General features: G+C 38.2%; 1 protein-coding gene across 3 annotated transcripts in view; it reads left to right on the top strand.

Moving 5' to 3' along the window:
* LOC128614110 (protein kinase C-binding protein NELL1-like) overlaps positions 1-17,457 on the top strand; it is a 213,726-nt gene that overhangs the window by 173,900 nt on the left and 22,369 nt on the right. For 2 of the 3 annotated variants that reach the window (XM_053635403.1, XM_053635402.1), the window contains exon 15: positions 5,472-5,567. The exons of the other annotated variant lie outside the window; for it this stretch is intronic. In XM_053635403.1, the coding sequence (XP_053491378.1) occupies positions 5,472-5,567 (96 nt within the window). The remainder of the gene's footprint in view (positions 1-5,471; positions 5,568-17,457) is intronic. 3 annotated transcript variants of the gene reach the window in all.

Genomic DNA, 17,457 nt, shown 5'->3' with positions numbered 1-17,457 from the left:
GAAGGTCAGGTGAGACTTGGCTATAAAATGTTTTTGGTAAGTGCAATCTTTAGGCTAGCCATGTGGGGCCATCCTCCTCATCAGCTGCGACTGATTCTCAGGAGAGAGAGCAGTTTATTAGGCATGCTCTTGTCCTGTAGTAATTGAAGAGGGTGTGTATCGTATGCAAAGACTAGGTATAGGTATATCAACACAACTAAAGGAGAGAGCATTACGTCATAGCAGAGGATCTCTGGCAGATTCTACAAGACCTTTTCAACAACTATTGCTACAAGTATTGCTGTGATCATTACTAACATTTACTATAATTATAAATAATTATTAACTAACTATTAATACTTCATATTTATTGGTAGAAGTATTAATAGTATTCATATTATTTAACTAATACATAATCATATTTATGATAGTACGTAATACTGTATAATTAATACTGTTGTAATGACAGTTTAATTTTCTGCTGCTGCTATTATTATTATTATTATTATTATTAGGGGTCAAAGTTACTAAATTTGTGTCTCAATCCCACCGAATGTGACGCCACCAAATGTCCAAAATTGCACTCACGTTCACATTAACTTTTCAATCGTGAGTTCTAGAAACAAAATTATTCTTTTCTCTGATTCCTTGGCTCAAGACGACTTGAAGTCCTTTTCTGCCTTAAAAATTTCATTTTTCTGCCATTTTGACAAAAAGTTGTTCACAGAATTTTGATAAACCATACCGTTTACTTATACCAAACTTATTATTTGTCATTGCCATCATGACTCGAGGGTGCCTGCTCATTTTCAGAACAGTGCCCCCTAGTGGTCATGAGATATGAAAAAAGCACTTTAGATTCAGTGGGGCATGCCGAGTCCAACAATATGAAAAATTCCTATGTCGTCCATTTTGAATTTACTCATAAAATTCTGTATTTTACGAACGACTTGGCGTATCGTTATTCACAGAATTTTTGATGTTATACCATTTTCGAATGGCACTTCAATGAATTTGAAGAACGTGCAAAATTTAACTTGAGGCTGTATCTCTGCATTGCTTTGAGGGATTGTGACGAAACTTAGTATGTGTCATTAACATTAGGCCCCAAGGTTACCTGCAGAGATTTGGCACACTGCTCCCTACTGGTCAGGAGATTGCAAAAACAGCTTTTTTGGCTTATAACTCTTGAACATTTTCCTGCATGATAACTATCATGCCCAGATGCTACCTGAGCGGTTTCAGAGTAGATATTTTTAGTTATTTTTAAAATAAATGGGTTTTTATTATTGAAAGTTTACTTTTTCTAACTCCTCATACACTGTTCTTCGGACTCTAACCAAAAACGTCACAACGCTTCTTTTGCTGCTCATGGTGCCGATAATTGGCTTGACAGTATTGCTATATTTTATTATTATTATTATTATTATTATTATTATTATTATTGGGGGCACAGTGGATTAGTGGTTAGCATGTTTGCCTCATACCAGGGTTCGAATCCTTCCTCTACCCTGTGTTTGCGGAGTTTGCATGGGGGTTTCATCTAGGTACTCTGGTTTCCTCCCCAGTCCAAAGACATGCGTTATAGGCTGATTGGCATTTCCAGATTGTCCGTAGTGTGTGATTGTGCCCTGCGATGGGTCGTCACCCTGTCCAGTGTATCCCCCTGCCTCGTGCCCCGAGTCCTCTGGGATAGGATTCAGGCTCCCTCTAACCCTGTGTATGATAAGCGGTACAGAAAATAAATGGATGGATGTATTATTATTATTATTATTATTGCTGGATTTGGTAATGCTTATAAATATTGTTGTCATTGTCAGCACATAATTATAAGTCCAGTTTCTTTCATTGGTCAATATATGCTTCTTAAAACACTTTAAAAAGTTATAAGAAAACAAAACTGCATTTTTTCCATGTTGACAATAAATCTTCTCAGACTCAAGTTAATCTATCCGATTTAAAATGCCTGAGTAGTCGCTTGATACGGAGCTCATCCATTATTTTTTGGCAATTCCTCCTTTCCTTGCCTCTAATTCTGTTCAATTTCAGGCTGTTTGTAATTTGTGCCTGTCACCCGCTAGGCTATGATATGTGATTTCAGTAGTTTCGGTCCTAGGCTGAGTTCCAGTCCTCTTTTTAATATGGCCTAATCGACTTCTCCTTTCAGTTCCCTATTGCTGAATATATATATATATATATATATATATATATATATATATATATATATATATATATATATATATATATATATATATATTTGGGCAATATATATTTGGCACAACATAAACAGAGGGCTGTTAAAGGTCCTTTGGTCAAAGGCCCACAGGTGGTCTGGGCACATAAAGGACTAATCATGGGTATTACCCCATGGACAAATCCATAGAACTTCCCTGTGTATTCCATACATCTTCCTTCTTCTTGACATCTGTATCCTTCATCCCTTTACCATTCGATTTGGACCTTCATTGTCTGAATAGCACTCATCTTTGTGTGAAAAATTGGTGATTGCTCCGTGAGTCCTGCAGCAAATTGTCTCACACTAATCATGGAGGTCCAAGCTTTCACTTTTTAATCATGGAGAGAAAAACAGGGAAAGAGCTCAGATAATTTTCTCATTAGACCATCGTGCCCTTCCAGGAAGCACCACGTGCCTTCCCATCAGGCCTAAGTGTATGGGTGTAACAAGTTATATATATATATATATATATATATATATATATATATATATATATATATATATATATATATATATATATAGAGTTTTAATACAATGAATAAATGGACAGTCCTGCTTTGAGCACTTTTATTTCCCCCCAATAACACCAAATCTTGGAAAATGAGCACACAAATGCACAAATACAAATGTCTACCAAAGCTCTGCCTTATTCTGGCTGCAAATCCTTGCAAGAAATTTATACCTTCTGTTTAGTCAGTATTTCGTACCTATTATTCTGTGCTTTCAACAATTATTGGCGCCATTCATGAAAATAAACTCTCTCTCTCTCTCTCTCTCTCTCTCTCTATATATATATATATATATATATATATATATATCTCCATCCATCTTCTATACCGCTTATCCTTTTGAGGGTCACGGGGAGGAAACCTGGAGAATATCCCAGGGAGCACGGGGCACACGGCAGGGTACACCCTGGATGATGGTGTAAATATATATATATATATATATATATATATATATATATATATATATATATAGATAGACACTCGTACCACCAAAAAGAGCAGTAAATAAAACTCATCTGCAATGCTTCCAAGCAGCTTGTTACAAAAGTGGCAGTTATGAGTTGATTTTAACTTTACAACCAACTAAACAGTGCAGTTTTGAAACTGACCTTTGAGCTCTTTTTTTTTTTCCTTCCTTCCTTCACCTTCCTCTTCACCGAAGAAGGAAGAACAGAACAGAACAGAGCAGAGTGTCAGCCATGATACCTGAACCCCCAACCTTCTTATTAGTAACTCGGAGCCTTAGGCACTGAGCCATCACTGCCCACAACCATGTGTGGGTTCAGTTCCAACTGTTTCAGAAATGGAAAATTTTGTTTATCATCCTAATGCATAATGTTATTTTTTAAGAGTTTTATGTAATTTTATACCGTAAAATATCATGTTATAATCTCAATGTTTATAATCTCATGTTTACTCGATATTGTCGTTTCTATAATTTAATCTGACTGTATGGTTTTGTTCTGCTGCTTCTGCAGTAATGATTATTAATAATGCAGTTATAGTTTTTTCTTACAACGCTTACAAAGTAGTTTTTTTTAAACAATTAAAAAAAATTGTATTCCAGGAACTACACCGCCCTCCACTAATATTGGCACCCTCGGCAAATATGAGCAAAGAAGGCTGTGAAAATTTTTCTTTTTCTTTGTTTAACCTTTTGATATTTCGTTTAAAAAAATCCACGAAAATACTCTGCTCTCATGGATATCAAACAATTGCAAACAAAACAGGTTCATCCAAAAAAAAAAAAAATCTTTGTTAAATATAGGCATGCAACAATTATTGGCACCCTTTTAGTCAATACTTTGTGCTACCTCCCTTTGCCAAGATAACAGCTCTGAGTCTTCTCCTATAATGCCTGATGAGGTTGGAGAACACATGGTGAGGGATCTGAGAGCGTTCCTCCATACAGAATCTCTCCAGATCCTTCACATTTGGAGGTCCACGCTGGTGGACTCTCCTCTTCAGTTCACCCCACAGGTTTTCTATGGGGTTCAGGTCAGGGGACTGGGATGGTCATGGCAGGACCTTGATTTTGTGGTCAGTAAACCATTTTTGTGTTGATTTTGATGATGTTTTGGATCATCGTCCTGCTGGAAGATCCAACCACGGCCCATTTGAAGCTTTCCGGCAGAGGCAGTCAGGTTTTCATTTAATATCTGTTGATATTTGATAGAGTCCATGATGCCATGTATCCTAACTAAATGTCCAGGTCCTCTGGCAGGAAAACAGCCCCAAAACATTAAAGAGCCACCTCCATATTTAACCGTGAGCATGAGGTACTTTTCCATATGGCTACCTCTCTGTGTGCTCCAAAACCACCTCTGGTGTTTATTACCAAAAAGCTCTATTTTGGTTTCATCTGACCATAGAACCCGATCCCATTTGAAGTTCCAGAAGAGTCTGGCAATGATATATTTTTCTGGATGTAGATTCCTTGAGAGGAACCAGGAACCAGACTCAAAAGGGATTCAATCCTCTTTTTAATATGGCCTAATCGACTTCTCCTTTCAAGTAATATCTTATATGGTATAAAATCCAATACCGATTTGCTTATTTGGCTGATGCCTCTCTCTACCTACTGTACAGGGAATTTTTTTCAGGCAATCATATGACCAAAAATTGCTTGAAAATTATGATATTTATAGTGTTTTAAGGGCATTGTTAGTAAAAGAGCATCAATGTTCCTTTTTTTTTTTTTTTTTTTGCCTTAAAGTCCTTTGTAGCAATGAATCTGAATAAACTCCTTGTTTTCCCCCACACACCCTGTCTGTGGTTCCTTCTAAGAGTGTCTTACTGGTGAGAGACAGGAGGAAGTAAAGGCTTAGGATTAAACGGTGTATTAACGGTTCAGAGCCTGTTTTCTGAAGTGATGTGTCTTGACACAGTAAAATATTAGAGGTGAAGAGAAAACAGTTGTTTTTTCATTTTTAAAACGTGTCGTCATCAGAACTTTATAGAACAACAGATGTTGGATGACTGAATGTTTATTGCTTTTCATGAACATTCTGATGTATGGCCTTCTTGCTTTGAGACAACAAAGTTAATTTATACAAATCTACCAAACGGCTGTTTTGTTGGTTCATAATGTCTGTGTTTTCTGTTGTTTTTTATACAGATAAAAAAAAAACTGAATCTCTTTTTAACTAGGTAGCAGTTAGCCTTGGATCTATGTAGAATACTCTTGCTGAAACACTAGCAAGGACAAAACAACCTGAGACTGATTAGTGTCTGTTTCCTTTCGCCAGCATTTTGTAAGGATGCCTGTCTCAACGGAGGAACGTGTACCTCTCCAAATACATGTGTGTGTCCTTCAGGCTTCACTGGACACCTCTGTGAGACAGGTAAAAATGTCCTCTTTACATATTGATTACAGCTATACCATATCTTGAGGGCCTTTTCTACGTGTCTTCCCTCACCCAAGATAATTACGTACTTGTTATCTTGTTATAATCTCTGCTCAGGAAGTACGGCACAAGATTGTAATAATCTGTTTATTATTGCACTAAAATGCTCACTAGCTGTTAACGTAATTTAGACACATTAGCTAGTTATATATAGACAAGTGTACCTGTATAACTTTCTATTGATTCTAACGCTCACAACGCTTCAAAATATTTCCTTACAGCACATGAAAAATTATCAAATGTAGACCATTATGCTAATTACATTATGCACTGTGAAAAGTTTCAACTCTGGGAAATCATTCTTCAGGTTACGATCGTCTGAGGTGCTGTAGTTTTGTAAGCGATTGACGTTTTGACCACCTGAGCAGCGATTATCTTTAAAGTCAACAGGCAGTTGTTGTCATAGCTAGTAATAGCAACTTACTAGCTATGGGTTAGCCTAAAACATCTTACTCTAGATTCTGGCTAGCTACCTAGTTAGTCATTAACTGTTTCCATTTCAGTTACATCAACTAATGGAAGCAAAAAAGCAGATAAATCAGATTTCAGAGTCCTTACTTCAGACCTTTCAGGCTCTTTAAACCTTACGCTGCTGCCAAAATTACTTCATAATCTTTTATCTTTATCTTCTTGCTTGATTTTTTTTTTTTAACTTATCAGGTTCTGTATAAAAATAAAAACACTTTATTTTGCGATACCAAAAAACATTAGCATGCAAAACGAAAACAATTTTCAACCATCCACATAAAAATACTTCAAGGCCTTAACACATTAAAATCTAAAATAAATGCATATAAATACATATATGCCTAAGTTTTCACTCCATCATGAAACGCAAAATTACAACAAAAAAAAGAGCAATTTATTTAAAACAAAGGGTCAACAAAAACACAGGGCTCAGGCTTACTAGCAGAAAAGATAGATGCATGAAGAAATATCCGTAAGAATCATGCTCCCTAACACCCAACCCCGTGCACTCAAATACCACACTTCACACACTCAAGATAGGGTGAGAAACACAGCACACGGTGAGAAAACACACCACCACCAACAGACGAGAGGTAAGGCCTTTCTGCTGTGGATCCCCAGCTCCTGAAATAAACCAAACACCCCCCCCCCCCCTTCCCCATCCCTCAATCAAATACTACATAACAACAACAACAAATACACTCAAATCTAACAAAGAGAAGGAACGGTTAATACCATAGCAAAAGGCTTTTAGTCAAATCACTACATGCTACTACACCAGCATGTACCTTCAGACACCGTCAGAAACATTGACATACAGGTGTGGTCATTAAAAAATGCATGAAAGAGAACGTAATCCTGCAGTACGCCACGGTACGCGCCGGTATGTCACTCAGTCAATCGGTCAGTGCTGGCGAGACAAGTTAGGTGGCAGTCGTGTCACATTCTTTGTGCGAGCAAACTGATTTCTAAAGGTGTAGTGAACATGACATTACATTGCATTGAACAGTTAAACGAATTACCTCATCTTGATTGACAATATCTTATTTAAAAGCTAAGCCTCTGATATTTGACTATTGTTGAACAATAATGAGGCTAGCTGGTAGCTAACGGACTCCCCTGGCCTCAAGAGACACACTAGTGACCTACAGTATACTATAGGCTGTACACTTTAGAGTTTTCTCTAGCGTGTCCGCCTCCCGTACTGGTCGACGCAGGTTCGAGCCCCGTTCTGAACAACCGTGTGATGTGCTTTGCCTACGGCTCTCAGTAAGAACACACTGTATTGAACTGTAGAGTTTAATAATCATTCACTAATAGAGCCAGTGAAATATAACTAATATGGTAATAAATAAAACACTGCTTTTGTTTTTGATACATGATAAAACTTTAAAACAAGATTGAATCTGACAAAGGTGCTATGTAAGTTTTTTCATTTCCTCTTCTTTGGTGCTTGGCCCCTATTGTATCCGTTAGTTTTCCTATTTCTCCTTCCTCTTCTTCTTCTTCTGCTCTTGACTCTATGATAGCCCATAGAATAACTTGCAGGAAAGTTATGAAATTTGGCACACAAATAGAGGACAATCTCAACGTTAATCAGAGCAATTGTGGCGTCTCTATCTCAAACCCTCCAGCACCACCAACAGCTCAAATTCGCACTCACGTTTATGCTAATAACTTTTGAACCGTAAGTGCTAGAAACAAAATTATATATTTTTTTACTTATTCCTTTTAAACCAAATGGGTTTTCATTTCCGACGACTAGCTTTTCCGCCATTTTGAATTTTCCGACAAAAACCCTACTTTTTCAAACTCCTCCTAGACCGTTCATCCGATTTTCATGAGATTTGAAATGATCATCTTCAGACAATGCTGGCAAAAAGGTTTCAAAAACTTTTTGATAGACCAAACCATTCTTGAGCAACGTACAAACGAATCCAACAGCAAGCATGCCAAAATGGACGTGAGGCTATATCTCTGAAACGCTTTAGCATTTTCATGCCAAATTAAGTGTATGTCCTAGCCATCATGACTTGAGGGTACATTTTCAGAACAGCACCACCTAGTAGTCATCAGATATGGTTTGTCCTAAAATCATGAAACTGGTCTCTACAGATTAAGTGTGGCATAACAAGTCATCTGATATTACATTTTACAATCGTCTGATATTACATTACAAGGTGAGCCATTTTAAATTTCGTCTTAAACGTTGTATTTTATGAATTACTTGGCACATTGTTACAAAACTTGGTAGATGTCATCAGGACCATGCCCTGAAAGTACTCAAAAAATTTCAGTAAACTGCCACCTTGTGGTCAAGAATTTTAATGCAATTGCCAAAAATGCTGATAGCTTTTGACTACTTTTGTACATTGTCATGAGATTGGTCTTGATTGGATTGAACAGATTGCCTGGGACATGCGGACAACAGTGATACCAGTTGTTTCATGGTAGGCTAAAATTCCTGTCCACCATTTAGAATTTTCTGAAAAACCTACTTTTTTTTTGTTTGTTTTTTTTATTGTTCATCCAAAGTTATCAAAAGCTTTTGGATAAGCCAAACCATTCTCAAATAATGTGCAGACAAATTCGATGGTGATATGGTGAGGCAGTAGTGCATTAGCATATTCAGATCAAACTTAGTACCCGACATTGGCATCATAACTTGAGGGTGCATGCATTGTTTTGACCACCTTGTGCAATTTGAATATAAGCTAATTGCTTTTGATTACTTTTACCTATTCTCATAAGACTGGTCTTCCTAGATTCCTTGGCTCAGGGCAAGAACAATGATACCAATTAGGACACGCTCGGCCAAACTTGATGTTCGCCATGTTGAACTTACTAACAAAACAACTTTTTCGAACCGTTCATCCGATTTTCACAAAAATTGAAACAGATCATCTTCAGCCCATGCTGAAAAATACAAATTGAACTCAAGTTGATTGGTCAAACCTTTCTCAAATGACACACAAATTCATTTGAAAGCGATCATGCCAAAATTTACGCAATGCTATATCTCTGTCATGCTTTAGCAAATTCAGACCAAACAGTATATGTCATGAGCATATGTCATGAACATGAGGGTACCTGCTCAGTTTTGGAACAGTGCCACCTAGTGTTAACAAGATATGAAAAAAGCGCAATTTTGCTTATAACTTCTGAACAGTTTGTCATAAAATCATGACCAAGCTAAAATCATGCTCACTTTGCCTCTGTATTGCTTGGCCCTGGAATTGCTGCTTGCAGCTATATTTTTTAGTATTGTTGTTGTTGTTGCTACTGTTTGTTGTTGTTACACTGTTTGGAATTGTGTAGTAATGCAAATTCTAGTTTTCCTCTCTAAAACATTAATTCTCCCTATAATTTTTCATAATCACACAGCTGGCATGTCATGTCTCTGATATGGAGGATCGTACATACTCGATTACATCCTAGCAAGGGAACTGAGGCAGTTGGAGGCATTTCAATTTCTAAAGGAAAAATAAAAATTGCTTGTATGTTGCAAATGAAAAACGTTGTCTCAGTAATGAGTTTCCTCCCTGCAGACCTCTTTGCGGTGTTTCAGAGACATGTGAAGCCCTTCAGTGTGTAAATGCACATTCTGCAAGTGAGGCAGGACCTCCATCTGTCTCTTCTTCTGTGATGAAAGAAGCAGATTTTTTTTTATCTTAGTGCACACTATGAAGTGCCTGATGGCAAATGGAGTTTACACACTTCATCTGTTACCCTCCTGCCAAGAAACCTTATTGTCTTTTAGCCTCCCTCTCGCTCTCTCGCTCTCTCGTTTATATTTAGTACAGAGGGTATAAACTAACTACTAATGTTTCCACATGTGGTTTATACTCCTAGTTATGAATATGCTCAAATTCAACAATTCGTTTACGAATGCTTATAAACATCAGTACACCTATTCATTCAGCAGTTAAGCAGTTACCCCCACTATGATGGTTTCAATTGAATGAGTGTATTTTTAAATCTTCTTTTTAAAGGAATAAATTAGCCAAAATAACATTTATCGAGAATATTTAGCAGCTAAGGCTTTGTGTGTGCTTGTTTATCACTTTAACATTCTGGACAAACACTCTTAAATTCTGCCACATAGTACAGTTTATATTTTACGTCAAATTTACAAAAGTTTCAACGAGGCTGATTTTATTCGTACTCGCGTGTGTATGGTGATCATCCTTAATGTGCAAACCACGTTCTGACACAGCTCATTTGCATTTATTGACTCCTAAAAAACAAAAATAAATAAATAAAACTCCATTAAATGTCATGAACACAGAATGTCATTGGACCATGAAATGACTACTAAATGGTGGAAAGGCAGAAGTGGAAGTTACTTTGACTCACTTCTATGCCAATACAAATATTTAGCAGTGTACCATCACCACAAAAGGTCAGACTCTAGAGACAAATTACAGAAAAGGTGAATTAGATGTGAATATACATGTTTAATATAACAATCAGCATTTTTAATATATTATCCTAGCGAGCATGTTATCTTTTCTCTTGGAATTGCATTGTTTCACTTTAAATTATGGCTACAAATGCATTGATCTGAAATAAGTGTTTGAAGTGAATTATCTGCCGTGATGGACCTTCGTTAGCTCAGGCGTCTTTCTTAATTGCCATTAATTGTATCCGAAAAAAAAGGGAAAACTAGACTGGAAAACAAATCCATTCTAACAAATGCCTCAGAGTGTATAGTGTAATACAGCTGAAGGGAAAATGACACATTTAAATGTTTTCCTCTGATTTAAATGGAAAAGAAAGCTTTGATTATTATGCCACATTATTGGGTGGGTTGTTTAATTAGGCAGTAAACGTGTGTTTTGTCACTGTTTTAAACTGTAGTGTGTGTGCTTGTGGAAGGCAATCAGGTAAAAAAAAAAAAAAAAAGAAAAAGGATGATATAAAAATTTCTATATTGAATACAAAATTGCTTAATGTAGCGCTTCCCCATTGAGATTCATCAGACACAACGTTGGACAATTGTAGTAGTAATAACATACACTTTCTGTCAAAATGTCAGATTGATTTATGACCCCTGGTGATTTATGACACCCCATGTTCATCTGGCTGACAGTTCTGTAGTTACCAGACGTCAATTTATGACGTCTGGTAACCCTATTGATCTCTACGTATGAACTTCCTGGCAGCTGTCTGTCTGGGGATGTCCGTCCTGGGCTGTGTATTGTCCGGGGTCTCCCCCGTTACAACGTGTTTATGTTAATGAGTTTAGTGCGAGCATGGTTCTTGGTGTTTAAATAATGGTTTAAGACTTTTATAGTTAAACGCAGAAGACACGCTGCAACTATTGCTGCTTTTCCACCACAGAGACCTTCCCCAGGAACTAAGGACTTTTGGAGGTACAAGGTGTGTTTCCACTGCAGGGACCAGGGTCTAAATTAAGGATCCGGTAAAATATTTAACGCTTGCAAAGTCCCTACTCGGGAGGTGGTACTTTTTCAAAAGCCAGGAACTTTAGGGGGTGGGACTTGGGTGCTGAACATGCTGATTTATTTTTTTCAATCACTATTTTTAAAAGTCTGTTGCGGTGCGTACAGTGTATGATCGATTCGAACCAACACTTCCTTTAACAATATGACCTATGGACCAACAACGAGGTTCAGGACTTATTTAGTATTTATGCCAAGGACGAAATACAGTGGGAACTGGATATGTCGGTTAAGCGAGCTGGGCATTGTTCACACAGGAAAACAGTGTGTTCATCTCAGTCATCTCAGATAGATGACTCAAATAGCTGATAAAATCCGTTTGCATTATGAGAATTCTGAATTCTTTACTACGACTACTCATCTCTTTTCTAGCATTTTCTCAAGTACCTCTTTAGCAAAGCAACACATCACAATCAACAGCAGCACAGCTTGAATCTTCTCCATGCTTGTTGTTGCTGCAGTGTCATTATCAGATTTCAGAAAATAGACTGTCCATTTTAAAAACACGAACCTTTATCCAAAGTTTAAATTTTTTTTTATTTTATTCCATGAGCAGGAATCAAACCCGAGAGCGCCAAATCCTAACCACTAGACCAACAGATTGGTTGCAGCAAACTCTTTTGTTACTGTTCAAAGGTTTGTGTTCCAATCTGCTATGTCTTTTTATGAGCTGAGCAAACATTTTACATTACATCATTAAAATCAGCTTACATTATGTCAATAATCAGTTTGATTGTAGCATACTTCAAGGCTTCATATCCTCGCCAAGGGCTTGTCGCACGCAGTCATACATCACCGGCTAATTTGCCTAATCTTCACGGTACTTTAGACAGCGATGGTAATGCAGACAACGAAGGTCTGGAGGAACCGAATGGTCCCTTGAAAAAAGTTCCTGGGATTAATTGTTCCGGGTAATTTCTGTGGAAAAGGGGCTTATCTGTTACAGTGGCTGCTCCGAGAACTCCTAATAGCCCTAGAAGACCGATGTGCCTTTCACCAACAAGAGGACCTGTTGAAATGAGAGAGGATCTGACTTTTGCCTCAAGAAAGAAAAAAACAAGATGTTAGTTTCTTCATGAAGTGAAGATATTGTAAAGATGTTGTTGTTTAACACTGAGCATTGTTGTTTAACCCAGTTAATAAATCGTCCATCACCGAGATAACCACACAAGTGAAATACAATGAAAAACAAGATGTACGTTTCGGTTACGGGAAGGTGTGTGCCAAGCTACACTTTAGACTTGTGCAGCAATTTGTTTAACAATCACAACACCGGCCCCATGCATTATTATCTGACCTATTACCAGGATGGACTCCCCAAAAACCATGCTAAGCGACATTGTTAGCAACACATTATAGCAGCCGTTTAATAACGGCAATACTCAAGACGGATCCGGGTTAATGGTGATGGCTCGCAAAAGAGCATCTAGGCCGCCAGGGGTTCGGAGCGGTGACCAAACGCAGAAAAAAATAAAACATATGCCTAAGAAATTGTCAATCGTAAAATGCAAGCACAAGGAGACAACAAAGTGTGCTACATCAAAAAGACCAAAGACATCTGTTAAAACTATATTTTAGATCATGTCTTTACTACACAACATGTCAGATGAGTGTTTAAAATGTGAACCCTAACCCCTAACCCTAACCCTAGTGAACTAGATCTGTTCAAAGTGCCGTTGACTCAAACTGTTGTTGAAAAAAAAAAACCTTATGTAGAAGTACCACCATTATCAGTGATATCAGACTCATCAGCTTTGGAGTTTTGTATCGCTGGTACTGGAGAGGATTATGTAGACTTAAACAACACACTGTTGTATTTGCGTCTCAAAATCACTAATGCTGACAGCACAGATATTGCAGACGGAGCCCCGGTGGGTCTTATTAACCATGCAGGGGCAACAATATTTTCACAATTGAATGTGTCGCTTGGAGATTGTCTTATATCCCTCAGTTCTGGCTCATATCCTTATCCTTGCATAATAGAGTGTCTTACCAATTATGGTACAGATGCCTTTAAAATGCTTTTCTCCACAGGGAGCTTTTACAAAGACATGGCTGGACATATGGATGTGGCAGACCCAGCTTGGGGTAATCGTCGTGTGACAAAGAAACACCCGTTCACAGTGACATTTTCTTTAAAGAAAAACTGATGCTTAACGGTGTGGACGAATTCTTCTTGATGCGGAGCGACGCTGTAGCCTATAAACTAAACATTCTGTCAGCCTCGCTGTTCGTGGAAAAAAAAGTGACTGTATCACCAGGTGTGCGATTGGGGCATGCACAAACATTGCTCTGCCAAGTACACCATCGACAGGGTGTGTCTGAAAAACTTCTCAATTCCTGCAGGCTCACGTGTCTGCAATCAAGAAAACTTATTCTTAGGAACTCCAGTTAGCACTGGCTTCTGGAAAGTATCTTAAAAATCAGGCTCTATCTATTGATAGGGAGTCATTTCTGCACGGGTATACCATCTACGCATTCAATCTCACACCAGACAAGGACTGTAGTCAGCACATATCGCTTATGAAGTCTGGAAATATTACACTAGAAGCACATTTTAGACAACCGCTACCCTGAACGATCAACGTAATTGTTTATGCCATATTCAACAACATCATCGAAGTGTCAAATCTCCGACAGATCCTGGTTGATTACTATTAATAGGTAAAAACACTGTCCAGCTTACGGCTATAATGGATAAGATCTCGTGCAATACCCAATTTCTCTGTGTACTCCAGTGTGACTGTCTACCAAAAGACCCTTTAAGAAAACATGCATCCTTCAGGACTCCGAGGTGAACACCGGTTAGCCATCTACATAAATGAGTTCAGTGTTGGGTGTTTTTGCGACAGCTTTGGTAATAAACCAGATGGCCACCGTTTTCTTAAGAGTGGTAGAAGAAATCCCCCCTGTTGGTTTATCAGCCGTCTCTTTCTTTTAACACCAATCTTCTTATTCACAACAAATTTTATTGTGCTTTTCATCTTTCTCATCTTCTGTCGTATTGCGACGTGAGTGGTATATTGCCGTAGAGAACATTTGTGGCAGATTGTAAAATAACCCGTCTCTGTTTGGGTGTTGCTTTTAATAATATTTTTAAAAGTGGTAAATCTAGCCGACATTTTCCCAGTCCAACAGTTTTTCACTACCTTCTTTTCCGGAGGTATACTACAGGATATGGTGAAAGAAAATCTGTTCTGAGCCAGTAGTATTCTGTGTCTTTGTTTTATAATCAGTCATGTATCTGAAAGGTTTGCTGATAAAATTATGATTCCATAAACATTTTGTGTTTCCAGGATACATTTGTCTTCCTAGTACACTGACCTGATTGGAGTCTCTGGGATTTTTAAACAACATCAGATCATTTGTGTTTAAACTGATGGTTCTGCTGGATTTACCTCGGCAAAATAAATTCTGCACAATATAAATAGCGCTAAGATTTCTGTGTTGAACTTACCGTGTAAACACTTTCTCAGCCTCATTGCATGCGCTGGCCTCTTGCATGAGGTCATCAAGGATCATCAAATTAGTTTTATTGACGGGGAACAAATCATCATCATTCAGAGTCTGCGGTAATCCTTCACCAAATTTTAGTCTGTACTTTTTCAACAATTCGTCACACGACGGTTGCCAGCAATCATAAATATATAAAATTTTTCAGCTTTTTTAGAAATCAACTGTACAGCATTTTGCAACAACATTTTTACAAAATATGACTTCCCCGAGTTTGAAGGGTATGATTTTATCATATATGAAAATGCATGCTGTAATCTGAAATCAAAACCATCTGTGTCTCGCACACACCTATGTCCAAAAAAGGTTGTCAGAAGCCATGGGAGCGTTGTGAAATCAGGGTGCAGCACACGTTTGTTGTACAATACTTTAAACTCTTTAACAACTGACTTATTGTGTAGTGTGAAGTGTTTTTTATTTTGCACAATAGTGTCAGTATATGACTATTGTTGTCTTCCCCCACAACGTAGTGATCAACAAGGCCAGTCAGAGTGTATAACCTAGTGGATTTTGAATTAACAGCATTGAGAGTGATACCTTTGGCTTTCATGCAGACTTTACCCTAAGCAGTGAGGTAATCATATGTTTTCGGGCCCCCTGAGCAAAACTCTCCAATGCGGTTCCTATCCCCAACCTCATCAGTCAGATTACCAAGGTAAGGTCCCAACGGAGGTTCCCAGTCTCTGTCTCTAGAAGTAAAGATGATGCTGTCTTTGTCACTGTACAAGTCCATTAACTCATGCAGCTCTAGACGTGCATGAGTAATTGTAAACGCACCAAGAAAGACGTTATATCACGGGTCTGGCCACCTTTCCCGTCTGCGTAACACCACTAAATTAGCGCGACAGCATCTGACACGGATGAAAAAGTGTTTAATGTCATAACCATCACCGAATATGTGTTCAGCATCTCATATTAGTTCCATACATGGCAAATTTTCACACATAGAGAACCGCCCCAAAGTGAGTTCGGCAGAAGTTAATAGACGACGTGCGGGTTAAGACTTATCTTGTTAAAATTAATCTTAATCCCCTTTTTCTCAAAGTTATCGGTGATGTATGATTCTTTGTCTGCATCTGTTACAACATGGGTGGTGAATGCGTGGTTTCTGACCGTTGAAGAAAATGCCACACCTTGTCTACCATCATTAACTCGTAACCCTGCTCCACAGTCTTTAACAGCTCGATACTGACCCAGCAGCCTGAAATAGCCCTTTCCTCATTAGTGTGTCTACATGGGCTGGTCTGATTCATGCCCATAGCTATAGAAACACCTGTCTGGGTATGGGCCTATGTAATCCTCATTTTCTAATCTATTGAAATTGTGCAGAAAATAACCTTTCACTGTGCAGGATATATTTAACGAAGCCGATGCCATGGCCAAACGCATAGTGTTTCAATGATTCCTTGTTGAATCGCTGATTCCAAGCAGGTACAGGAGTTTTAACATGCAGGGTTTATCACATGACAGAGTATACATTTCCGTCCAATTTATTTTATTCCAAACAAGAATTCAGCTGTCAAATTTCCAAAGTAAAATGATATGATCCAACGGTGTCCAAACAAAAGGTATGCGGATTGAAAACTGTGTCTGTACCCACTGGAACGCCATAGGCTCATTAAGTTCAGCTGATATTGCTTATGCTGCAGTGCTAATGTAATGGCACAAACGAAGTTGAGCATTTACGTATTGCATCTCAAAATCATAGCATATGTACTTATCGCTAGGTGTCTCGAGCTTTATTGGCTAAATAAATCATTGGTGTATGCTGTCATTAACCAATTCGTCGCCGTAATGGTCACAACGGGCGGTCGAACACTTGTGCGGTTTGAGGTTGGCGCCTACTACATTTTTGTCAGTATTTTGTAACGTTGCACTGGGCATATTGCTGACCTAATGGCATTTTTTTTTTATTTATGAGAGTCATAACAATAGTCAGATTTGCAGTACCGCAAACATTTGCGGCATTGCCTAGTTTTGACAGGGTATTTATAACCGTTACAGATATCCCAGACGTATTTACACCGATGGTCTCTATGGCTAGTAAAACCCTGCTGGAAGTACCTATGAATGATTTCAGTTTCTTAATCAGAAAATAATGGCCATTGTGCAGGTACAAGAACACTGTCTTGTGATGAGGTACATCACTGGTCGTATACTTCTCCAACAAACCAGTGCATGACCTATGGAAGACCCTATCAACCGAATCAACCTGTTTCTGCCAATCACTTCGTTATGGGCTAGATCGTGTATCTTTTGATACACACCCCCTTGTTTACTCCTTGCTATAGACACATTTAGATCCAAGCTATCATCAACCCGCACATCAGAGTTACTTTGCATAATCTTCTCAAGCTGATTTGTGAAGACGTCCACACTGT

Source organism: Ictalurus furcatus, chromosome 10 (assembly GCF_023375685.1).
Source record: "Ictalurus furcatus strain D&B chromosome 10, Billie_1.0, whole genome shotgun sequence".
Lineage (NCBI taxonomy): Eukaryota > Metazoa > Chordata > Actinopteri > Siluriformes > Ictaluridae > Ictalurus > Ictalurus furcatus.
Note: the sequence above shows the minus strand (reverse complement) of the source record. Positions and strands in the feature narration are given on the sequence as shown.